The following is a 26056-nucleotide window of genomic DNA, read 5'->3' as shown; positions in this document are numbered from 1 at the left end:
GGTGAGGTGGGTAAATAAGTGGATAGGGGGGGTTAGATGGATGAGGTGGATATGTGTGCACATGGATAGGTCGACAGGTGGATAATCAGGTTGCAGGATGACTGGGTCAGTTTGGGAGGATATTTGGGTGGTCAGGGGAATAGTTAGAGGGGTAGGAGGGTAGTTGGCTGGTTGTGGAGTAACCCGATGGGTAGGAGGGAATAGTAGGGTGGTCAGTGTGAATGATTGATGGGTGGAGGGGTGGAATCAAGTTTTTTTAATATCCGTTCACAGGATATGGGTGTTGCACTTATTGCCCACCCCAGAGGACAATTAAGAGTCAACCACATGTAGGTCAGACCAGGTAACGACAATTGACTTCCTTCCCTAAAGGACATAGTGAACCAGATGTGTTTTTACAACAATCGACAATGGTTTCATGATCATAAAATCCATACAGTGCAGAAAGAGGCCATTCAACCCATCGGGTCTGCACCTTCGAAAGCGCACCAAGGCCTTATCCCCCACCCTATTTCAGGATCCCCGGGACGGTGAGGCAGCAGGGCTAACCATTGTGCCACCATGCTGCCCCAAGGTCACTATTAGACTTAAATCCAGATTTTTATTGAATTCAAATTTTACCATCTGCGATGGTGGGATTGGAACCCAGGTCCCCAGAGCATTACCCTGGGTCTCTGCGTTACTAGCCCAGTGGTTACAATACCACTACGTCACTGTATTCCCCTGAGCTCAGCCTCCTGTCCCCAGTTCAAATAAGGTTCCCTGACAAGGAAAGCAGCTGTCACTCATTCCAAATCCAGTAGGAAGACTACCTTGCCCAATGCACCCCAGCTTTAACACATTATGAATCTGGAGGTACATGTTTCTAGTTTGTTGCAGACTTAATTGCAAAGGTGATTTAATGAGAATGCAGGGCTTCCTAATGCATCAAAAATAGGTCTCCGCTGCTTGCCATCAGATACCACAATCTGCCTTTTAATTCTTAACTTTTAATTCTTGAGCTACTCGGGAGCTAGGCTAGGATTTCTTTGTCTAACATTTCCAGGTAGGTGCATCTAAACCGTCCAAAGTCTCTGACTCTAACTCAGAGACAGAGTCATTCACAGAGGGACCAGGGAAGAATGGGAATTGTCCATCAGAAGTTGAAACTTTCTAAACAATTCCCACAGAAGTCAGCATGTCAGAACTTCCACAAGTCCCAATGTGCATCTCAGTCGTATATCGGGTCTCCAACAATCCGGAGACCGGAAGATTTGGTCCCAAAAAATCGAACTGCACTAAGATGTTTCACTGTATGCAGATCCATAAAGAATGGAATTTCCAGATTTGGAGCATCTGCCAGATTGTTAAAATGCTGATTTATGCTGAATGATGTGTCAGGCAACACTGACCTATATTACTGCACAGCAGCAACTTCACTGAGGTTAATCAAGATGTGACATCTTTCAAAGTCTGTTTGCAAACTACTGTACAAACATTTCTTTGCTGAGAGAAAGCCTTATAAAATTGATTGGAGTAGTTTGCAAATGACGGTTGAAACTTGAGCTGCTGTGGACTATGGTCTCTAATGCAGAGTCACAGGGAAGGTTGTGATACAGTAAAACAGTTTGTGCTCTGTAGTCTGTAGAGCAGGAGAGCTTCAACGACAATCAAGATGCCCAAATGGTATGAATTCAGATTTCTTTCACTCAATCGAATCTTGTTCTCCTAGTTTACAAAGATAAGACTATTTAAAACTAAAATAATTAGGAGGTTGCATCCTGAAGATGTATTTGTATGCAATCACAGTTAACGATACCTGTCGTTCAAAATGCAACACTGCATTTTGGCATTTAGATCAGTTTACACAATGTCAATGCATATTGCATGAATGATAGATTTTGAGTGGGAAAAATGAATCACAGATTTTCTTATTAGAGGCAATGTAAATGTTGTTATTTGCAAATCTTTGGCCTTTCTGGGGGAAGAGAAAAGCTGATGGCTTATTTTTCACTTTTTGTCACAAGAACATGGGCCAAAGTGATGGAATGAAGCAAATCTACATGATTTACATTGTTGCCGTAAGCGATCCCACTACCAACAGATCAGATCAAAGCATCCAGTGATGAGTGGTGAAGGACAATTAAGACTAAGCAAAACAGGTGGTTCCATGGGAGCCCAACATTAGTTTTTGGTGAATGGGATGTTGGCGTTGCTGGCAAGGTCAGCATTTATTGCCCATCCCTAATTGCCCATGAGAAGGTGGTGTTGAGCTGCCTTCTTGGACTACTGCAGTCCATGTGGTGTATGTACCCATAGTGCTATTGCCTATTAGACCTTTTTGGCAGTTTAATGCAATTGGTTGGCTTGCTCGGCCATTTCAGAGCGCATTTAAGTGTCAACCATATTGCTGTGGATCTGGACTCGCATGTAGGGTAGACCAAGTAAGGGCTGTAGACTTCCTTTCTAAATACATGTAGGGTAGACCAAGTAAGGGCTGTAGACTTCCTTCCTAAATACATCAGCAAAGCAGTTGGGCTTTAATGGCAACTGACAATCTCTTTTAATTACAGATTTTCTTTTAATTGAATTCGAATTCCACCATATCCGAGTGCAGTTAGTGACACCTTGCAGCTATGGGAAAGCCTGCAATTCTCACTTAAGTGTGTGCTTGTGCTGCTTGCTACTCTCTGTCAGGGAAATGTATTCAGCTGTCCTTGAACATAAAGCATTAGTGACCTCCCTTAGCAGCAGTGGGTGGCAAATTGTGAGATGTTGCAAATATCGCCAGCTCCAGCTTGGAGCATTACCCTAGGTCTAGCGAATACCACTATGCCACCGCCTCCCCTATCTTGCCCTCTTCCTCCTCTACCTGGTCACCGTCCACTTCTTCCTGCTGTTGCAGCTATGTCCCTGGACATTCCCACTCTGACAATGGAGTTGCAAGCCATCATCCTGCACCCTCTCTCAGTCACACTTGACTTTTCCCACATCACCCTTGACCCTGCCCACCTCACCCATGTCCTTCCTTTGGTTTTCCTTGACGCACCCACCATCAACTAGATCAATCATCTGCCAACCAAAGCTTCCCACTTTCCCCTGGACCTGACCCCCCCCCCACCCCCAATCATCTTCAGTGTTCCAACCGTCATCCTCGACCCTCCCTTTATCATTCCTGAATGCCTTTGGTTATCTTTGCCTATCCCAGTCTCACCATTGACTAGCCCTCAATCACCCTTGACCTCCCCTGTATTATGCTTGATATGCCTCCCGCACAGATTGACATTCACTGTATTGTCCAGCTCTCTCCCTCTGTCCGCTGCAACCCTTCTTAGGTCCACCATGATCCAATCTCCATTCCGTGGACAACTGGGCCTCGACCCCACCCTGGATTGCCGACATATGAGCTCAATACAGCAGCTCAGCATCTGTGCCCGGTACAGAAAGGTTTTCCATACAAGGAAAGCAGCTAGCACTGTAGGAAAACTACCTTGCTTGCTGCACACCAGCTTTAACAAGTTGTGAATCTAAAGCTGTGTGTTTCTAGTTTGTTGCATACTGAATTGCAATAGTACAATATAAGCTGGTGGCCTTTGTTTTAATGAGAATGCAAGATTCCATAATGCATCAAAAGCACATTTCCACTGCTTGTCATCAGGAGCAACGATCCATTAACAATTCAATTCCTAACCCGAATCCCACCTTCAGGAAGCTGACATCAGCCTCCCGCACAATTAAGTACCATCTCCCAGGAGCAACATTAGATTCCACGCATTGTTTCAGCATGCTATTGAATGTGGCAGCTCTGGTTGTCATCAGCCATGTTCTCAGTGACTAGCTCTTGTTGCTCATTAGCCACCATCCACAGGGAGGCAGTGGTGCAGTAGTATTGTCACTGGATCAGTAACCCGGGGCAGGATCTGGGGAGCCTGGATTTAAATCCCACTACGTCAAATGGTGAAATTTGAATTGAATAAAACCTTGTCGTAACACATCTCAGAATTGAAATATGGCACCCACAAAGCAATATGAGTGCAGTCAGTGACAACTTGTGATCCAACGTATCAGAGTGCCGTCTGTTCATTCTCCTAGTCATGCTGTAGGGGAATGCCTACAACTACACCCGTGTCTGGAAGTCACTGTTTTTTGCAGAAGCTTTGCTGTCAGCACAAAGGCCTTCAGCAACTGACGCAGTAGCAGTGGTTAGCACTGCTGCTTCATAGCACCAGGGACCTGGGTTTGATTCCCGGCTTGGTCACTGTGTGGAGCCTGCACGTTCTCCCTGTGTCTGTGTGGGTTTCCTCCGGGTGCTCCGGTTTCCACCCACAAGTCACGAAAGACGTGCTTGTTCGGTGAATTGGACATTCTGAATACTCCCTCCGTGTACCCGAACAGGCGCTGTGTGGCGACTCGGGGCTTTACACAGTAACTTCATTGCAGTGTTAATGTAAGCCTACTTGTGACACTAATAAAGATTATTATATCACCTGCTGTGGATGTAAACAACTTTAAGAAACTCTGGAAAATGTTGTGTTATTCACCCTGGGGTAACACGGACTGCAACACGATGCAGTTAAATGATCAAGCATACAACAAACATAGGCGTTGGTTCAATAAGATTTATTGAACTTCAGTAAAGAAGCACACAGCTGCCTGTGGGTTGACTCTCTACTACTCAAAGTAAACTAACATTAACTATCTAGACCAGGCTAGCTCTGATTCACGTGTAGAAGGTGTTGAATGATTTGTACACCCTGACTGTCACTACGGTTGTCACCAGTGGAAAGAGGCAGAGTGCTGATGCCTCGTGTGTTTTATTGTTGGAAGCCCTCCTCTGGTGTTCTGTCTGGTGATTGGTCGTGTTCTGTTCTGTATGTTGATTGGCTCACCTGGTTGTCTGTCACTGCCTGCTTTTACCTCATGATGTGCATTGGTGCATATTATGACATCCCCCTTTTTAAAAAAATTTGTCAGCTGCTTCGAGCATATACGACATATTTACAAAAGTAACTATATACAGCAATTGGTGAGTGAATGGATATGTACATGTAAGGTGTCTAGCGTGCAGAAACATAACAGTATATATACAAGGGAACTATTTATAAGTCCAGCTGTTGGGGCTGTCGTCGGATCCTTGTGGACCGCCTGAGAGGTGGAGGTGGGGATGCTGGTGTCTTGACAGGTTGGCATGCAGCCAGATTGGTGGCCTCGTGGAGCGAGGTGTCCAGATAAGGCAGAACGACATCAGGGAGCATGAGATCCGGTGGTGGGCAGGCAGGTTTGCGCAGTGCCATTCTGTTGCGCCAGACAATAGATCCATCAGCCATGCGAACCACAAACGACCTGGGAGCAGCCTGTCGAACAACAACAGCTGGAGCTGACCAGCCTCCACCAGGCAACTTGACGCGAACAGCGTCCTTCGGAAAGAGCATGGGCAGAGCAGTAGCATGAGCATCATATGCCAGTTTTTGCTGGGTTCTGATCTGCTGCATCTTTTGCATCACTGGAAGGTGATCCAGGTCAGGTACATGAATGGCCGGAACAGTCGTCCTCTGGATCCGTGACGGGATCAGGTTCCAAATCCAGCAGCCTTTGCTGCACACTTCGAACTGGGATCGCTGGCCCCCTATCGGAGGTGCAGACCTGCACAAAGCTGCATAATGGCCAAGCTTCTTGCAGTTGAGACATCACCTGCCTCTTGCAGGGTATTGCCGCTTTAAATGGGCGGTGCCGCAGTTGGGGCACGTCATCACGTCGACGTTGTGACGCTCGGTGTGTCGTCGCACATGCGCAGTGCGGTCAGCCGCCGCTCGCACCTGCGCAGTGTAGCTTTCGGCCGCTTCGTTCTCCCGACCGTGGTGCACATGCGTGGGACCCCTGGAAAAGCGTGTGAAATGGCCGCCTTCATCGATGCTCAGGTGCCGCATTCGGGCGATGGCCTGTACACTCTCAGCCTCGTGGGAGTCAAGTTGGTCCTGCTCTGCTGACTTAAGGCGGGAATAGCGACTTTTCGCCTGTTCGTGGTCTTTGCACGTCTCAATGGCCACTTGGCAGGGTTGTATTTGGCAGGCGTAGGAGTGGACACCAAACACGATCTGATCCCTGATGAGGGAGTAGTTGTAGGATTGCGCTAGAATGCAAAGATGAGTGAGAAAAGACTGGAAAGGCTCATCCTTACCCTGAAGGCGCTGCTGGAAGACATAATGCTCGAAGCTTTCGTTCGTCTCAACCTCACAGTGACTGTTGAATTTGGCTAACACGGTCTGGAACTTGGTCTTGTCCTCACCGTCGGCAAAAGTGAGCGAATTGAAGATTTGGATGGCCTGGTCCCCCACAGTCGACAGTAGCAACGTGATTTTTCAGGCATCGGACGCACTTTTGAGGCCCGAGGCCTCAAGGTATAGACTGAATTGAAGACCCGCCAGTTGGCGCCAAGGTTCCCGGAGATCCGGAGCTGTGGAGGTGCCTGGATCTTTTCCATGCCATTGGAAGGCAGTTGCTGGTTGTTTTCAAAGGTAAATTACTTAGGAGCAGTAGCCACTCCAGGTATCATGTCATGTTATTCATCCTGGGGTAACCCTGACTGCAACACAATGCAGTTAAATGATCAAGCATACACCAAACGTAGGCGTTGGTTCAATAAGATTTATTGAACTTCAGTAACGAAGCACACAGCTGCCTGTGGGTTGACTCTCTACTACTCTAAGTAAACAAACATTAGCTATCTAGACCAGGCCAGCTCTGATCCACGTGTAGAAGGTGTTGAATGATTTGTACACCTGACTGTCACTACGGTTGTCACCAGTGGAAAGAGGCAGAGTGCTGATGCCTCGTGTGTTTTATAGTTGGAAGCCCCCCTCTGGTGTTCTGTCTGGTGATTGGTCGTGTTGTGTTCTGTATGTTGATTGGCTCACCTGGGTGTCTGTCACTGCCGGCTTTTACCTCATGATGTGCATGGGTGCATATTATGACAGAAAGCATCAAATACTTCCACAATCATAGTGACATCCAGTAGAAATCAATCAGCAACTATCTTGAAAGAGGTTGCTGATCCCTTTAAATTGATGGGTGGGAAGGGGGGACTGTTCTTCCTGCTGGTGAACATGTGTTAAATTGTATGTGTTTAAGAGGCAGCAGTGGATGGAGTATTGAGCTTCAAAATGGCAGTGCTGGTGTCAAATCAGCGTTAGAAGATGTTTGGCATCATGATCTACTATTCTGCAGATTCCAATGAATACTCACTAAGCGTTAGCTGACTCCTTTCCTAATGTGATAGTCAGCACTTCTTGCAGGAATGTGCAAACACAGCACAGCGCGGACACCAGTTTGGACCTCTAAGGATACAGATAGCACCAAAAAAACAGGTTGCTACACGTCTGGATTTAGTACCATTGAATTCCAGTTCTGTGCAGACATGCTTTTTACTATTCCCAAATATGTGCTAGCAAATAAGGAAGAGAAAATTTGATCTAATGTCTTCAATTGTTAACGGTATGATTGGAAAGCCATGTTCTATTTTTCAAAAAGGAAACAAGTCGGGGCTTGCCCTGTTTGCTTCTGACCCTTTCTACTGAGCCACAGCTAGTTAAGGCTTTGGATTTTATCACAATCAATCATTCTGACTATTGTAAGTTCCGGAAAGGAGTCCACACCGAGTTGAACAGGTTGAGTCAAAGGAAAAAGGTTTAATGCAACAGAACAAGAGTACAGAGCAGTTACTCTACTACAGGAGGCAGCTCACTGTTCATGGCCCTCCGGTTTTATTCAGGATGTAGAAGGGGGTGCCCCATCCTTCAGTGGGGGAGTATGTATTCCCCATGAGTCCCCCAGTCTCATAATGCCCCACCCAGGTTATGACACTGACATTTACATTGATTATTAACTTGTACTTTTCCTGCTCAGAGTGACAAGTGGCTGGTCACTAAAACTCAATTTTCTTTCATGTTTGCAGTTCCAGACCATCAGTTGAGAAGCAACTGTCTCCTGTGAAGGGTGAGTATGTGGTAATACATTCGGAATCACTTCAGGCAAACAGGCTTTCTTCTAAACACATTCTAAAATGTTTAACCTGCTCAAAAAATAACATTCCAAACCCATATCATTCAACCGTGGATTAATCAGCACTGTCGGTGCCTCCAGTTGCACTAGAATCATAAAAGATCAGAGATTTGTGTACAGCTGAAGCCATTTTATTTGGATATTTTTAAACCATCCAATTCACTTTAATTCTCTAACTAATTAATCTGCAATCATAATATTGTATAGCCATCGTATAAGACTTCATCCTTGAATGTGTGATGTCGGATCAGCCCATTTGTGTTATATATTGAAATCCCGAGACTTGTAGAATGCATTCTTTATAACTCAGAGTTCAGATGGGATATTCAATAGTGGCACTAAAAACGCATGGCAATTTCCAGAAAATGTACCTTCCAGCATCCAGAACATAACATTCAGGGACATGTCTCCACGATCTTTGATATTAAACTAAAAGGAATTGCATGTGAACTGAAATAGAGGAAAGATTTCCAAAAATGTAGTGCCTTAAGGTAGAATTCTGACATTTTAAAATAAACAAACAATAATAAAGACAGTTTGCTGTTTGAGCGCACTGTATTAGTGCCTTTTCTAAGTCTATTCAATTAGGTTCTATTTTAACATGAGCCGTGTTTAGCAAGGAAGTGATGCCCCTGGTGCTGAACTAATGTGAAGAAAACCTTTGCCATCTCGAACCTTCTCCAGTTCTGAGAGAAGGTCATTGGCATAAAACATGAACTCTGCTTCCCTCCATAGACACTGCCTGACCGGCTGAGGGTTTCCAACACTCTACTTTTATTTAAAGTTTCCAGAATCCACAGTATCTCACTTTTGTTGAAGTATAATGGGTAACAATTAATGGAAAGCACTTCTTAAATGTTATTGAATCTTTGAATCTTCTGAGATGTTAATCATTGAGAAATTGTACATTCTTGCCACAGAAATTCCTTCGGTAAGACAAAAGAAATAAGTTTAAGTGATATCCATTGTAAATCCCTCCATTGTAAATCTCATTGCTTACTACAAATCTTCCATAAAACTCATTGGGCAGGATTCTCCATCCAGCGATGACGGAATCGTGAAATGCGATCGGGTGGAGAATTGTGCGCCAGCCAACAATCCAGATCGCGCTGGACGTCCAACGGAACACCATGCTCCAGTGCCCAATAGCAGCGTGAATGCGTTCCAGACTGCGAGCCGGAGTGGACATGCAAATTGTACAGTAACGGCCGTTAGCATATCATTAAATGGCCTGACCTGATATTCTCCGGCCTCCCGCGATGCTCTATCTCAGCCACACAGAAGTGACAAGAGCGTGGTTCACTTGTGGGATTTAAGTTCGGAAAACAGGCGCTATGGCCAATGAAGGAGAGAGAGGAGGTAAGCCAAATTACCAAAAGCGCAATGGGGGACTGCCATTTGTGCAGCTGGCCAGGGGCGCTGCCAGGGCCAAACGGAGTGGTGTGGGGCGAGCAGGAGACGGGCCGTGGGGTCAGGGTGCCCCACCGGCACTGGGGAATCCAGGCACGGATCGCCATTGCCGCGGCCTACAAGGCGGCAATCTGGCTGCGCATCCCACTGACTGCCCACGGTGTCCCATAAATGTGCAGAGCGCCACCAACCATATGGGTGTCAAACCCCCACCGCCCCCCACCCCCCAGACCACCCCCTCGGAGCCCACAGACACCAGCCGACCCATCAACGGGATGGGCGGGCTCCAGCACAGCCTATGGCACACTAGGTGTTGGCACACCCCAGTGCCCCCATCCAGGGGCAGCAGGGGTGCTCCATTGGGCAGCTTGACCGGCAGACTCGTACCGTGGGCATCGGTTCCCACCCTGGCACACTGTCCCTTGCAGGGTGTCACCCTCAGCATGCCCACCCCACAGGACCACCAGCTGCCACCAAGCCTCGCTTGTCCACTGCACCCCTGACCCCAGACAAATGGACACAAAGGGCCCACAGCACAAAGGACAAACAACACACCACAGCTACAGACCCAACAGGTGTCCACCATCCTGGTCAAGTCCCACCCATGGGCCCTGCCTGCACGCATGCCACTAAGTATGGCGCAGGTTGGTGGTGCACTGCTTCCACCCGCCTCCCACGCCCCTCCCCTCCCCCACCCCCAGAACCTGGCACCACCCTCCTGGCAGGGTATCACACAAGGAGGCCCATTCACGGAGGACACCCACAGGGGGGGCACCAGACATTGGCCGCAGAATATACCGCTGGCATGGGTAGCACCAGCCACTGGTACTCCCGCTGGCAGGGATGCGTAGCGGGGTCACAGGCCCCTGACAGGGCCAGGGGTGCGGTGCGATACAGAGGGCAAAGTGGCAGGGGAATAAGTGGGGTGGGGTTGCAGTGGTGGTAGAAAGATGCAGGTGCAGGGGCTGCAGTTCAAGCCAGGGCCACCGTGCAGCCCATTGGACGTGGTTGGGTATGGGAGTGCTCATCATGCTAACATGTTTTTCCTTTAACCTCGGCAGAGAAAGTAGTTTGGTATCGAGCCAGGAGTGGTTGGCACCTTCCTAGCTGCTGGAGCCCTAGCGAATGCACTGAGGCTGCATGAGCTGGAGCTGCTCGGGGAGGACCCTGCAGAACACAAGCATGCCCCAGAGGAGCAGGAGCCAACAGGCCGAGGTGGAGGTGGGACGGAGGAGTCCCATCAGGCCTTGTGTGTATCGACAACGCCTGTCATATGAGGACTTTGCCGAGCGTGCTGATGCCAACTCCGCCTGAATAGGGAGAACATGAGGCATCATGGCGCATCTGGAACCACGGGGGTATGGGATAGCACACCCACTCCCGGTGGTTGTCAAGGTGATGGTCGTCCTGAGCTTCTTTGCAACGGAGCCCTTCCAGGCGCTGAAAATAGAAAATAGAAAATACAACACAGAACAGGCCCTTCGGCCCACGATGTTGTGCTGAACCTTTGTCCTAGATTAATCGTAGATTATCATTGAATTTACAGTGCAGAAGGAGGCCATTCAGCCCATTGAGTCTGCACCGGCTCTTGGAAAGAGCACCCTACCCAAAGTCAACACCTCCACCCAACACTAAGGGCAATTTTGGACACTAAGGGCAATTTATCATGGCCAATCCACCTAACCTGCACATCTTTGGACTGTGGGAGGAAACCGGAGCACCCGGAGGAAACCCACACAGACACGGGGAGGATGTGCAGACTCCGCACAGACAGTAACCCAAGCCGGAATCGAACCTGGGACCCTGGAGCTGTGAAGCAATTGTGCTATCCACAATGCTACCGTGCTGCCATTGAGAACAAATAAATCTACACTATATAATTTTACCGTACTCCATGTACCTATCCAATAGCTGCTTGAAGGTCCCTAATGTTTCCGACTCAACTACTTCCACAGGCAGTGCATTCCATGCCCCCACTACTCTCTGGGTAAAGAACCTACCTCTGACATCCCCCCTATATCTTCCACCATTCACCTTAAATTTATGCCCCGTTGTAATGGTTTGTTCCACCCGGGGGAAAAGTCTCTGACTGTCTACTCTATCTATTCCCCTGATCATCTTATAAACCTCTATCAAGTCGCCCCTCATCCTTCTCCGTTCTAATGAGAAAAGGCCTAGCACCCTCAACCTTTCCTCGTAAGACCTACTCTCCATTCCAGGCAACATCCTGGTAAATCTCCTTTGCACCTTTTCCAAAGCTTCCACATCCTTCCTAAAATGAGGCGACCAGAACTGTACACAGTACTCCAAATGTGGCCTTACCAAAGTTTTGTACAGCTGCATCATCACCTCAAGGCTCTTAAATTCAATCCCTCTGCTAATGAACGCTAGCACACCATAGGCCTTCTTCACAGCTCTATCCACTTGAGTGGCAACTTTCAAAGATGTATGAACATAGACCCCAAGATCTCTCTGCTCCTCCACAGTGCCAAGAACTCTACCGTTAACCCTGTATTCCGCATTCATATTTGTCCTTCCAAAATGTACAACCTCACACTTTTCAGGGTTAAACTCCATCTGCCACTTCTCAGCCCAGCTCTGCATCCTATCTATGTCACTTTGCAGCCGACAACAGCCCTCCTCAATATCCACAACTCCACCAATCTTCGTATCGTCTGCAAATTTACTGACCCACCCTTCAACTCCCTCATCCAAGTCATTCATGAAAATCACAAACAGCAGAGGACCCAGAACTGATCCCTGCGGTGCGCCACTGGTAACTGGGATCCAGGCTGAATATTTGCCATCCACCGCCACTCTCTGACTTCTATCGGTTAGCCAGTTCGTTATCCAACTGGCCAAATGTCCCACTATCCCATGCCTCCTTACTTTTTGCAGAAGCCTACCATGGGGAACCTTATCAAATGCCTTACTAAAATCCATGTACACTACATCCACTGCTTTACCTTCATCCACATGCTTAGTCACCTCCTCAAAGAATTCAATAAGACTTGTAAGGCAAGACCTACCCCTCACAAATCCGTGCTGACTATCCCTAATCAAGCAGTGTCTTTCCAGATGCTCAGAAATCCTATCCTTCAGTACCCTTTCCATGACTTTGCCTACCACCGAAGTAAGACTAACTGGCCTGTAATTCCCAGGGTTATCCCTATTCCCTTTTTTGAACAGGGGCACGACATTCGCCACTCTCCAATCCCCTGGTACCACCCCTGTTGACAGTGAGGACGAAAAGATCATTGCCAACGGCTCTGAAATTTCATCTCTTGCTTCCCATAGAATCCTTGGATATATCTCGTCAGGCCCGGGGGACTTGTCTATCCTCAAGTTTTTCAAAATGCCCAATACTTCTTCCTTCCTAACAAGTATTTCCTCGAGCTTACCAGTCTGTTTCACACTGTCCTCTTCAACAATATGGCCCCTCTCATTTGTAAATACAGAAGAAAAGTACTCGTTCAAGACCTCTCCTATCTCTTCAGACTCAATACACAATCTCCCGCTACTGTCCTTGATCGGACCTACCCTCGCTCTAGTCATTCTCATATTTCTCACATATGTGTAAAAGGCCTTGGGGTTTTCCTTGATCCTACCCGCCAAAGATTGTTCATGCCCTCTCTTAGCTCTCCTAATCCCTTTCTTCAGTTCCCTCCTGGCTATCTTGTATCCCTCCAACGCCCTGTCTGAACCTTGTTTCCTCAGCCTTACATAAGTCTCCCTTTTCCTCTTAACAAGACATTCAACCTTTCTTGTCAACCATGGTTCCCTCACTCGACCATTTCTTCCCTGCCTGACAGGGACATACATATCAAGGACACGTAGTACCTGTTCCTTGAACAAGTTCCACATTTCACTTGTGTCCTTCCCTGACAGCCTATGTTCCCAACTTATGCACTTCAATTCTTGTCTGACAACATCGTATTTACACTTCCCCCAATTGTAAACCTTGCCCTGTTGCACGCACCAATCCCTCTCCATTACTAAAGTGAAAGTCACAGAATTGTGGTCACTATCTCCAAAATGCTCCCCCACTAAAAAATCTATCACTTGCCCTGGTTCATTACCAAGTACTAAATCCAGCATTGCCCCTCCTCTGGTCGGACAATCTACATACTGTGTTAGAAAAGCTTCCTGGACACAATGCACAAACACCACCCCATCCAAGCTATTTGATCTAAAGAGTTTCCACTCAATATTTGGGAAGTTAAAGTCACCCATGACTACTACTCTGTGACTTCTGCACCTTTCCAAAATCTGTTTCCCAATCTGTTCCTCCACATCTCTGCTACTATTGGGGGGCCTGTTGAAAACTCCTAACAAGGTGACTGCTCCTTTCCCATTTCTGACTTCAACCCATACTACCTCAGTAGGCTGATACTCCTCGAACTGCCTTTCTGCAGCTGTTATACTATCTCTAATTAACAATGCCACCCCCCCCCCCCCACCTCTTTTACCACCCTCCCTAATCTTATTGAAACATCCAGGGACAACCAGGGACCTCCAACAACCATTTCTGCCCCTCTTCTATCCAAGTTTCCGTGATGGCCACCACATCGTAGTCCCAAGTACCGATCCATGCCTTATGTTCACCCACCTTATTCCTGATGCTGCTTGCATTGAAGTATACACACTTCAACCCATCTCCGTGCCTGCAAGTACTCTCCTTTGTCAGTGTTCCCTTCCCCACTGCCTCATTACACGCTTTGGCGTCCTGAATATCGGCTAGCTTAGTTGCTGGACTACAAATCCAGTTCCCATTCCCCTGCCAAATTAGTTTAAACCCTCCCGAAGAGTACTAGAAAATCTCCCCCCCAGGATATTGGTGCCCCTCTGGTTCAGATGCAACCCGTCCTGTACAGGTCCCACCTTCCCCAGAATGCGCTCCAATTATCCAAATACCTGAAGCCCTCCCTCCTACACCATTCCTGCAGCCACGTGTTCAGCAGCACTCTCTCCCTATTCTTAGCCTCGCGATCACGTGGCTAGGAACGCTGAGTGGGGACCTGTCCGGGATCTCCCAGACCTTCGTGCACAGGTGCATCTGTGCCATTGCAGAGGCCCTGTATGCCTGAGCAGCACAATACATCCACCTGGATATGGACCATGCTCACCAGGTTGCCCAGGCAGCAGGATTAGCCACCATCGCCGGGATGCCCCAGGTCCAGGGTGTGATCGGCGAGATGCATGTCCCCCTACGAGCACCGCCGCATGAGGGGGTGCCCTTCACAAACCGAAAGGGATTCCATTCCCTCAACGTGTGTTGGTGTATGACCACCGGCTGTACATCATGCATGTCTGTGTCCAAAACCCGGGCAGTGGGCATGGCGTCTTTAAGGTGCGCACCCTGGTGAGGGGTTGTCTCCTCGGCGACAGGGGTTATCCTCTGCAGTCGTGCCTGATGATGCCGATCTGGAAGCCACAGACTGCCGTGGGGACCCATGACAATGATGCCCATGCTGTAAGCAGGCGCGTGATCGAGCTGTGAATCGATGTGCTAAACATGCTTCCTGAACCACTGCGGGGCCATGCAGTACACAAGCGTGCCCCAGAGCAGGAGCCAGCGGGTGATAAAGAGCAGGTCGCCCAACAGGCCGAGGAGGAGGTGGGACGGAGGAGTCGCATCAGGCTCTCTCTCATAGTGGTGACCTGACATGGGGCCCGGGCAGCCACAGGAGGCCTTACAACATGTGCACCAGGGCCGGCCCACATTAGACAATCTGACCGCATCCAGGTTCGCCGATTTAGAAGGCCTGTTAGCCAGCAGCTCGAACCTCCCATCCCACCCCCACATACCAACGCACACCCCTCCCCTCACCAGTATGTGCGCCCCCCTCCATGCTTCCCACCTGCTTCACTACAGGTTGCTGGCCCTGGGTTAGCAGTATCAGCCGGTCTGGTCCATGGGATGAGGTTGATGATGATCTGCTCCGCGATGAGCTCTGGTGCTCCATATCATTTGACGATGCCTGTCACCCGCCCTCGGTCGCACTTTCCACCATCCACCCGGGTGATCCCTGCATGCGTATTGGCTATTGCATCTCACGGTCCGATCGAACCGCTGGGGTGGTGTGCCATGTTGCTCTGGTACATGGCTGCTTGTGACCTGGTGGCCCTGTCCTGTGTCTCGCTCACCGCACACACTGAGTGTCCAGGCCTGGGACATCTTGATCCAAGGCCGATACCTTCACACCCAGGGCCTCCATCGCCGACGTCACCCATGCGGTGTTGGCCTGGATGGGACATATGATCAGCACCGCCTCCTGCCCCTGCATGCTGTTGGACTCCTCCAACCATACCTGCAGGTGCTGGATGGTGCTGACATCCCCTCATGTAGTCCCCGGCTCTGCAACTGCGTCTCCATCATTGTTGGCCCTTTCCAGAAGCCCAAGACCTGTCTGGACGGCAGCTAGTCCCTGGGGTTGGGCTTCCGTCCGACCGTCCGCCCTCTCTGGGGTTCCTACCTCCACCAGATGCACCACTGCATGTGTGTGGTAGATACCAGATAGTATGCCCGAGCCTCTTCACAAAAGTGCCCAGCTGAGATGAATATCTCTCGGATGGTGGACGGTGTTGGTGATAGCAGTGACGAGAAGTCAATGTTGTCCCTGGACATGTGCTTCGGGGTGTCGCGGGGTGTCAACGGGGGGGTGGGTCAACAGCAGGTCCCGCCTCTTCAGGAGAGTCTCGGGATTGCAGTGGGGGGGTGAGGTACCCCAGATGGACCCACCTTGTCACCAGATGATCCTGCAAGAAATAAGACAAGACGCATTGTTGGATCGCGGGTAGGCATGGTGTGGGAAGGAGATGTGTCACACGTGCCATAGGGACATTGCATTTAATTGGGGGCCCACTTGCATATCCATTGCTGACTTCCGCCTCGGCGACCTGCTTGCTCTCTAACCCGGCCGACCAAGTTCAACGTCTTCTGCTCTGCTACGGTGAGGGGCCGCAGGTCCGGCTGGCCGCAGGTCCGGTCATCTCTCTCCCTGTGGTCGTGGGCCGCCTTCTCCTGGGGGGGACATATAGTATACAGTGTGAGACACTAGGGCAGGGGCAGCACAGGGTGTCAGCCAGTGGCCTGTGTGTGCAGTTCACCTGGCCATGGCGGCCGTTATGGGGTGTTGGTATGTGGTGCAAGATGGGGTGCAAGTGGCCTGCCAGTGTGTGGGGTTTGATCGCCCTCTAGCTTTGGGGGGGTGGGGGGGGAGGGTGGTTACGAGTGTGTGGGATGTGGGTTGGTGCCTCACCCTGGCTGGCCTGGGAAGTTGCCCATCTCGCCCAGTGCTGCCTACTGGTCTGCCTGATGGGGCCTTATGGGGGGGGAGGCGGGAAATGGGTAGAACACTCGTGATTCAGTCCCGGCATCAGCACTTAGTCTCTGAAACGGGAAATCCCGCCCATTGTGTTTTCATTTGTAAAGAGCTGTACAAGTATTCACTTTGCTGACATTTACAGCGGTCTTGTTGGAGTAGGTCTGAGTATGTTGCAGTATGAGAGCGCTGAAACCAGGTTTGCAGATAGTACACACCTGCTCCTCTTGGCAGCAGACAAAAGTTAGTTTGAAAGGTAGTTTGTTTTATTTTGAATACTCACCAACAATTACTTTCAGGATTGTTGGATAGACCACATGAGATCTGGTACAACTAGGCAGAGCTCAAGCTCGGTCCAGTTGCATCCAAACTTTGCACCAAAGTCCTGCAATCCCTGTTTTCATAGCAAAACATCCTTATGCCTCCTTCATGCGAGTGGTTTTCTCACCTATCTAAAGGCCCATCTGAATATATCACCAGGAGAGTAATGAGTGCCCCACTTCCTCATTCCGATATGAAATTCCAGACTGTCTGATGTTCAGTTTCAAGACAGCAGACAGCAAGGACATTAACAGCAAAGTCCAAGAATGCAGCATAGACGAGGAAAGATACAAAAACAGGATTGGATCATATCCTTCAGAACCTAATAGAGATGGTGGTACAAATGACAATATATACCAGGAAATTGGAAGGATGTTGAATCTCTGCTGTAGGACATTGATGTGGCAAAAGGAGATAACGCCTCGAATAGGCAGTAACTGCAGGGCATAAATCCAAGAATAATCAAAGTGAGTCAACGAAAGAATGGAAAATACAATGGGCTGAAGTGAAGTTGGTACTTGGAGTGATCAGGGTTTCAACAAAGGTAGGACTTGGATCAGGGAATGGAAGTTGCACAATACAGTGTATGTAATGTTGCACCCATTGTAAGGGGAGATTAAAACAATCATTATGCAAGAATGCATTTACAAAAAGAAAGTTAGTAAACCATGATTGGCTGCTTTTGTTTGGCATGACATCCTTTTTATTTTCAGCACTTTTTCATGTCATGGCATGAATTATGTTTACTTTCCTGCAATTGTTGCCCAAGTACCATCGACCAAGAGAGGCTAGCTGCGCGTATTAGAAAACAGTTATGTTTACGGAGTGGAAATTATCAACTCATCGGGTTGATATAATCAAAAGTCATTGTACCTAAACATTATCAGTAGAAAGCATAGTCTGTAACTTACTTATTGCAGATAGTTACTTGCAAAAAGACTTAAAATTCTAATTAGTTTTAATTATTTGCAGCACTAAGAAAATGCACAGATCTGGAGAAATCTGTTGCAACAATAGCTGTAATATTTAACAATCACACAGGCCCAGATGGAAAACTCAGTAAAGCTCAGGCTAAAGACTTACTTTTGGCCCAATTTCAGAAATTCATTAAGGTAAGAAATTATTCCAGAATATTATATTATGTAATGCTTTTCGGGGATTTTTAATAGTAACTAACTGATTTTGTTGAACAGGTTCACTACAAGTCTTTCAGCTGATTGTTCACTTTAATAACAATTCAGTGATCAGGTAATTGCAAATGTATGCTGAGAAAAGTAAAGGGCAGAATCTAAGTTGAGTGGTGGGACGGGGAATGCGAGTGATTTCCACTCAGGGACGGGATGTCTGACCTCCTCCGATCATGCGCTGGTCAGCTCATTACACATGCAGGTGTGAGGAGTACGGTGGAGCTTGCAACGGGGCAGATAGCAAGTCACTACCCCTGCCCTTACCTCATGAGGTTGAGGGTCCTGCCGCCATGCTGACTCTAACTGACGAGGGCATAGACCAGGCCAGTCCTGCAATGGAGATGGGAGGGCACTTACACTGTAAGTGAGTGGTAGCCATTGGATAAGATGCTTCCAGGCCTGGATGGCCAATGGATCTTATCTGGCTGTGACACCAACCTGAATGAGGAGTGTGCAAAATTTGAAACTGGTGCAAATATATATGATGGATAGAACATGCTATGCTTTCGCACCAAGAGACATGTGTAATCGATGCATAAAGCAAACACCCACTGCAAAAGATCATGCATGGGATGTCCAGGACGAGAAAGCCCATAATGCCATGTCACTTGGCTGCCCTTTCTTTCCTGTCCCTAAGGGCTCTATAAGCTATGGGGCAAAATTCTCCGGTATCGGCGCGATGTCTGCCGACCGGCGCCAAAAACGGCACTAATCAGTCCGGTATCGCGCCGCCCCAAAGGTGCGTAATCCTCCGCATCATGGGGGGCCGAGCCCTAACCTTGCCGTGCTAGGCCCGAGCCGGACTGATTTCCACCCCGCCAGCTGGTGGAAAAGGACTTTGTTGCCCCGCCAGCTGGAGCGGAAATGACAATGCCGGACGGCGTATGCGCGGGTGCGTTAGCGGCCGCTCACGGCATCCCCGCGCAGGCGCTGTGGAGGGAGTCTCTTCTGCCTCCGCCATGGTGGAGACCGTGGCGAAGGCAGAAGGAAAAGAGTGCCCCCACGGCACAGGCCCACCCACGGATCGGTGGGCCCCGATCACGGGCCAGGCCACCGTGGGGGCACCCCCCCGGGGCCAGATCGCCCCGCGCCCCCCCCCAGGACCCCGGAGCCCGCCCGCGCTGCCTTGTCCCACCGGTAAGAGAGGTGGTTTAATCCACGCCGGCGGGACAGGCATTCTAGCAGCGGGACTTCGGCCCATTTGGGCCGGAGAATCACGGGGGGGGGGGGGGGGAGTGGGGGGGGGCGCCAACCGGTGCGGCGCGATTCCCGCCCCCGCCGAATCTCCGGTGCCGGAGAATTTGGCAACCGGCAGGGGCGGGATTCACGCCAGCCCCCGACGATTCTCCGACCCGGCGGGGCGTCGGAGAATCCCGCCCATTTTCGCCCCCAATCACTGCCTTCAGAGCCTCCCAGAATGTGGAGGGGGAGACCGCCCCGTTCTGGTGACAGGTTACATAACCGTCGATGGCCTGGGATATCTTTGTACAGAATTCCTTATCGATGAGGAGAACTGCATCCAACCTCCGTGGGGGGCATTAGGCCCAGCCCTTCTCCAATCTCACATCCATGTAATGAGGCACGTGGTCGGGGATTACAATCGCACAGTCTGCCTTTGTTACCCCTGGAAGCAACCTTTTCCCTGCGACATAAATGTCTATCCGTGAGTAGGCCTTGTGCAGGTGGGAGAAGGAGAATTATTTTTCTCTCAGGTGATTGAACCTCCACGGGTCTACCCCCCACCTCCCACCCCCCTCCCCCAGCTCCATAAAGGCGTTCAATTCTCATGCCATATCCTTTTCATTTATAAATTTAGAGTACCCAATTAGCTTTTTCCCAATGAAGGGGCAATTTAGCGTGGCCAGTCCACCTACCCTGCACATCTTTTTGGGTTGTGGGGGTGAGACCCAGCAGACACGGGGAGAATGTGCAAACTTCACACGGACAGTGACTCAGGACCAGGATCAAACCCGGGTTCTTGGCGCTATGAGGCAGCAGTGCTAACCGCTGCACCACCGTACGGCCCTTTTCTCGTGCCATACCTGACACTGTACCTATCCTGGGGTTGGATCTGTCCATTGTCACATCCTGCATGCAGTTAAAGCTCTCCCCCCCCCCCCCCCCCCCCCCCCCCCCCCCCCCAACGCCATGATAAGTCGGTGGGTGTTTAGGTCCGGAATTTCAGCCATCGTTTTTTAGTAAATTCTGCATCATCCCAGTATGGGGCGTATATATTTACCAAGACTACCAAGGCCCCTTCCAGGGTCCCGCTGACCATAACGAATCATCCTCCTGGGTCTGTCACTGTGCTAATCACAATGAATGAAACTGTCCGGTTAATTAGTATGGTCACCCCGTTGCCCTGACGTCATAACATGAAAGAAACATTTATCCCACCTAGCCCTTCCTTACTTGCAGTCGGTCACTCTCTCTTGTGTATGTCTCCTATAGGAAGGCTACGTCCACCCTAAGACTCTTGAGATGGTCAAGGACTCTGGATCTCTTCACCAGCCCTTTGAGACCCCTCACATTCCATGTTACTATCCAGCTGGGGAGGGTGGGGCTCATTTCCCCCCCCCCTTCCTTTGAAGTCAACTATACCCATCCTATGGGCATGGCCCTGTTCGTCCAGGCCTGCCCTTGCTCAAGGCCATTCAAGATGGCCACCGATTACGTCCTCATTTCTGCCACCTCCACGTGTTGTCTGCTGCAACCAGTGCTCTACCCTCTCCCCTTCCCTTACCCCCTCCTGTTCCTCCCCTTACCCTTGTGCTCCCCCTCCTAGTTCCCCCCCCCCTTTCCCCTTGCCATTACCCCCTTCTCTACCTCCCCCACCCCCTCACCCCACTTTCGCGTTTTGTTTCCCCTGAAATTGTGCTTTTCCCTTCCCCTCTGCCAGGCAATCCCTCCCTCCCGGGAAGAGCGCCGCGGCCTCCTCCTTCACTCTACTCCCATACACAAGCCTGCTCACCAGCGTAGCGGCTCCCCTAACAGTCGGATTTCCCTTTTAACATCCGACTACCTTTCTTCCCCCCTTGCCCCCCTCCTTTCGTGCCTCTGCTCGTGGTCGTCCCTGCCCCCCTCGAATTCTTGCAGCCCACATTCTGGCCTCTGCCCTCTATCATTTGTTGTCCAGTCCATTTTTCTGAACAATACTTGGCGGCCTCCTCCGGGGTGTCAAAATAATGTTCTTTACCCTGGTACGTGACCCAAAACTTAGCAGGGTAGAACATGCCAAACTGCACCCCACTTTTGTACAGCGTGGATTTGCACTGTTGAATTTTGCCTGGTGTTTGGCCAGGTCAGCACCAATGTTCGGGCACAGACGGATGGAATGTCCTTCCCTCTTGCATCCTCTCGCACTTTTTGCCCACCTCGGTATCTGCTCTTTGCCCTGGTATTTGTGCATCCTCTCAATTATCCCTCGCGGTGGTTCCCCAGCCCTGGGCCACTGCCAAAGTGACTTGTGAGCGCGGTCTACCTCTGTGGGCTGAGTGACCAGCAGACCAGCTTCCCGAGCATTGCTGCTCTGTATTCGATCAGCTTTCCCCCCCCTCCAGCAGCCCCACGATTCTCAGTTTTTTACCACGCGATCGGTTCGCCTGGTCATCGACTTTATCTTTTTTTTAAAATAATTTTTTATTAAAGGTTTTCATAAAATATCAATAACAAAATGAGAAAGAAAAAAGAACCCAACAGGGTTAAGTACAAATCACAATCTAAAAAAGCAACCCCCCAAACCCCTCCCCCCCCCCGTACCTAAATAATAAATTAACATTAACACCCCGACTTAACACAACAGGTGTATACACCCCCTCAGACCCTCCAGTGTAAATAACATAAACAAAAATAAAGTAACCCCCCCCCCACCACCCCCCGAGCTGCTGCTGCCATTGACCAATGTCTATCGTTCTGCCAGGAAGTCTAAGAACGGTTGCCACCGCCTAAATAACCCTTGTACCGACCCTCTCTAGGCGAATTTCACCCTCTCCAATTTAATGAACACTGCCATATCACTGATCCAGGATTCCACGCTTGGGGGCCTCGTATCTTTCCACTCAAGGAGAATCCTTCGCCGGGCTACCAGGGACACAAAGGCCAGAATTCCAGCCTCTTTCGCCACCTGCACTCCCGGCTCCTCTGCCACCCCAAATATTGCGAGCCCCCAGCCCGGTTTGACCCTGGATCCTACCACTCTCGACACCGTCCTCGCTACGCCCTTCCAAAATTCCTCCAGCGCTGGGCATGCCCAGAACATATGGGTGTGATTTGCTGGGCTCCCTGAGCACCTAACACACCTGTCCTCACCCCCAAAGAACCTGCTCATCCTTGTCCCGGTCATGTGTGCCCTGTGCAGCACCTTAAACTGTATGAGGCTGAGCCTCGCGCACAAAGAGGAAGAGTTCACCCTCCCTAGGGCATCTGCCCACGTCCCCTCTTCGATCTCCTCTCCCAACTCCTCCTCCCACTTACCTTTCAACTCCACCACCGAGGCCTCCTCCTCCTCCTGCATCACCTGGTAAGTTTCCGAGATCTTCCCCACTCCCACCCACCCCCCCGAGAGCACCCTGTCCTGTACTATGTGTGGCAGTAGCCGTGGGAATTCCACCACCTGCCGTCTGGCAAACGCCCTTACCTGTAAGTACCTGAAGGTGTTCCCCGGGGGGAGCCCGTACTTCTCCTCCAGCTCACCCAAGCTCGCGAACTTCCCGTCCACAAACAGGTCCCCCAACTTTCGTATCCCTGCTCTGTGCCACCCCGAAAACCCTCCACCTGTTCTTCCTGGGGCGATCTGGTGGTTCCCCCGTAATGGGATCCACGCCGAGGCCCTAACTTCCCCCCTATGCCGCCTCCACTGCCCCCAAATTTTGAGGGCCGCCACCACCACCGGGCTCGTGGTATACCTCCTTGGAGGGAGCGGCAGCGGCGCCGTGGCCAGCGCCCCCAGACTCGTACCCACACAGTACACCGTCTCCAGCCTCTTCCATGCAGCCCCCTCCCCCTCCATCACCCACTTGCGCACCATTGTCGCATTGGCGGCCCAGTAGTACCCACAGAGGTTGAGCAGCGCCAGCCCCCCCCTATCTCTACTCCGCTCCAGGAACACCCTTCTCACCCTCGGAGTCCCTCGCGCCCACACAAACCCCATTATACTCCTGTTAACCTGCCTGAAAAAAGCCTTTGGGATAAACACGGGGAGGCACTGGAACAGGAACAAAAACCTTGGGAGCACCGTCATTTTGATTGACTGCACCCTACCCGCCAGGGACAGCGGCAACGCGTCCCACTTCTTGAACTCCTCCTCCATTTGCTCCACCAGCCTTGTAAAGTTAAGCCTATGCAGGGCCCCCCTCTCCTGGCCACCTGGACCCCCAAATACCTGAAGCTCCTCTCCGCCCTTTTTAGTGGGAGCTCGCCAATCCCCCTCTCCTGGTCCCCTAGCTGAACTACGAACAGCTCGCTCTTCCCCATATTGAGCTTGTACCCCGAATAGTCCCCGAATTCCCTAAGGATCCTCATTACCTCTGGCATTCCTCCCACTGGGTCCGCCACATACAGCAGCAGGTCGTCCGCATAAAGCAACACCCTATGCTCCTCCCCACCCCGCACCAACCCCCTCCAGTTCCTCGACTCTCTCAGTGCCATAGCCAGGGGTTCAATCGCCAGTGCGAAGAGCAGGGGGGACAGGGGACACCCCTGTCTCGTCCCTCGGTGCAACTGAAAGTACTCGGACCTCCTCCTATTTGTGGCCACACTCGCCATCGGGACCTCATACAACAGCCTAACCCACCTGACAAACCCCTCCCCAAACCCAAACCTCTTCAGCACCTCCCACAGGTACCCCCACTCTACCCTATCGAAGGCTTTCTCAGCGTCCATCGCCACCACTATCTCCGCCTCCCCCTCCCTCACCGGCATCATGATAACGTTCAAAAGCCTCCGCACATTCGCGTTCAACTGTCTCCCCTTCACAAACCCCGTCTGGTCTTCATGGATGATCTGCGGCACACAATCCTCAATCCTCGTGGCTAAGACCTTCGCCAGCACCTTGGCATCTACATTTAGCAAGGAAATCGGTCTGTAAGACCCACATTGCAGGGGACCCTTGTCCCGCTTCAGGATCAAGGAGATCAGTGCCCGGGACAGTGTTGGGGGTAAAGCCCCTCCCTCCCTTGCCTCATTGAAGGTCCTAACTAACAGCGGGCCCAACAGGTCCATATATTTTTTATAGAACTCGACCGGGAAACCGTCTGGCCCCGGTGCTTTCCCCGCCTGCATGCTTCCTATCCCTTTGATCAGCTCCTCCAGCCCAATCGGGGCCCCCAGTCCCGCCACCAGTCCTTCTTCCACCTTTGGAATCCTCAATTGGTCCAGGAAACGGCCCATCGCTCCCTCCTCCCGTGGGGGCTCGGATCGGTACAATTCCTCATAGAAGTCCCTGAAGACCCCATTGATGCCAACCCCACTCCGCACCACGCTCCCTCCCCTGTCCTTAACTCCCCCGATCTCCCTAGCTGCGTCCCGCTTCCGAAGCTGATGCGCCAGCATCCAGCTTGCCTTTTCCCCATACTCGTAGACCACCCCCTGGGCCTTCCTCCACTCCACCTCCGCCTTCTTGGTGGTCACCAGGTCGAATTCGGCCTGGAGGCTGCGCCTCTTTCTCAACAATCCTTCCTCAGGTTCTTCCGCATACCTCCTGTCTACCCTCACCATCTCCCCCACCAGCCTCTCCCTCTCTCCCCCGCTCCCTCCGCTCCTTGTGGGCCCTGATGGAGATCAGCTCTCCCCTCACCACCGCCTTCAGTGCCTCCCACACCATCCCCACTCGGACCTCCCCGTTGTTGTTGGTCTCCAAGTACCTCTCTATACTTCCTCGGACCCGCTCGCTCACCTCACTGCCAGCAGCCCCACCTCCAAGCGCCACAGCGGGCGCTGGTCCCTCTCCTCCCCCATCTCCAAGTCCACCCAATACGGGGCGTGGTCCGAAATGGCTATTGCCGAATACTCGGTATCCTCTACTCTCGCTATCAGCGCCCTACTCAAAATGAAAAAGTCGATTCGAGAATAAGCCTTACGGACATGTGAGAAGAATGAAAATTCCCTAGCCCCCGGCCTTGCAAATCTCCAAGGGTCCACCCCTCCCATTTGGTCCATAAATCCCCTCAACACTCTAGCTGCCGCCGGCTTCCTACCCGTCCTAGACCTGGAGCGATTCAGTGCCGGATCCAACACCGTGTTAAAGTCTCCCCCCATTATCAGGCCCCCCACTTCCAAGTCTGGGATCTGACCCAACATACGCCGCATAAAACCCGCATCGTCCCAGTTCGGAGCACACACATTGACCAGTACCACCCTCTCTCCCTGCAACTTACCACTTACCATTATGTACCTACCGCCATTATCTGCCACAATGCTCGACGCCTCGAATAACACCTTCTTTCCCACCAAGATCGCCACCCCTCGATTTTTGGCATCTATCCCCGAGTGAAACACCTGACCTACCCACCCTTTCCTCAGTCTTACCTGGTCTGCCACCTTCAGGTGTGTCTCCTGGAGCATAACCACATCCGCCTTGAGCCCCTTCAGGTGCGCGAACAAGCGGGCCCGCTTAACCGGCCCATTCAGTCCCCTTACATTCCAGGTTATCAGCCGGATCAGGGGGCTACCAGCCCCCCTCCCCCGCCGACTAGCCATGACCCCTCCTCGGCCAGCCACGCGCCCGCACCCCACACCCAGCCCGTTCCCCACAGCGGCATACCCCCGTCTCGATCCACC

At 50.9% G+C, this 26056-nt stretch overlaps 1 protein-coding gene across 2 annotated transcripts in view; it reads left to right on the top strand.

Moving 5' to 3' along the window:
• The first annotated feature begins 1527 nt into the window (after positions 1-1527).
• LOC140388342 (sentan-like) overlaps positions 1528-26056 on the top strand; it is a 61894-nt gene continuing 37365 nt past the window's right edge. For both annotated transcript variants that reach the window (XM_072472347.1, XM_072472346.1), the window contains exons 1-3: positions 1528-1665; positions 7931-7971; positions 18066-18205. In XM_072472347.1, the coding sequence (XP_072328448.1) occupies positions 1655-1665; positions 7931-7971; positions 18066-18205 (192 nt within the window). In that variant the 5' untranslated portion in view covers positions 1528-1654. The remainder of the gene's footprint in view (positions 1666-7930; positions 7972-18065; positions 18206-26056) is intronic.

Source organism: Scyliorhinus torazame, chromosome 13, assembly GCF_047496885.1.
Source record: "Scyliorhinus torazame isolate Kashiwa2021f chromosome 13, sScyTor2.1, whole genome shotgun sequence".
NCBI classification, from domain to species: domain Eukaryota; kingdom Metazoa; phylum Chordata; class Chondrichthyes; order Carcharhiniformes; family Scyliorhinidae; genus Scyliorhinus; species Scyliorhinus torazame.
Note: the sequence above shows the minus strand (reverse complement) of the source record. Positions and strands in the feature narration are given on the sequence as shown.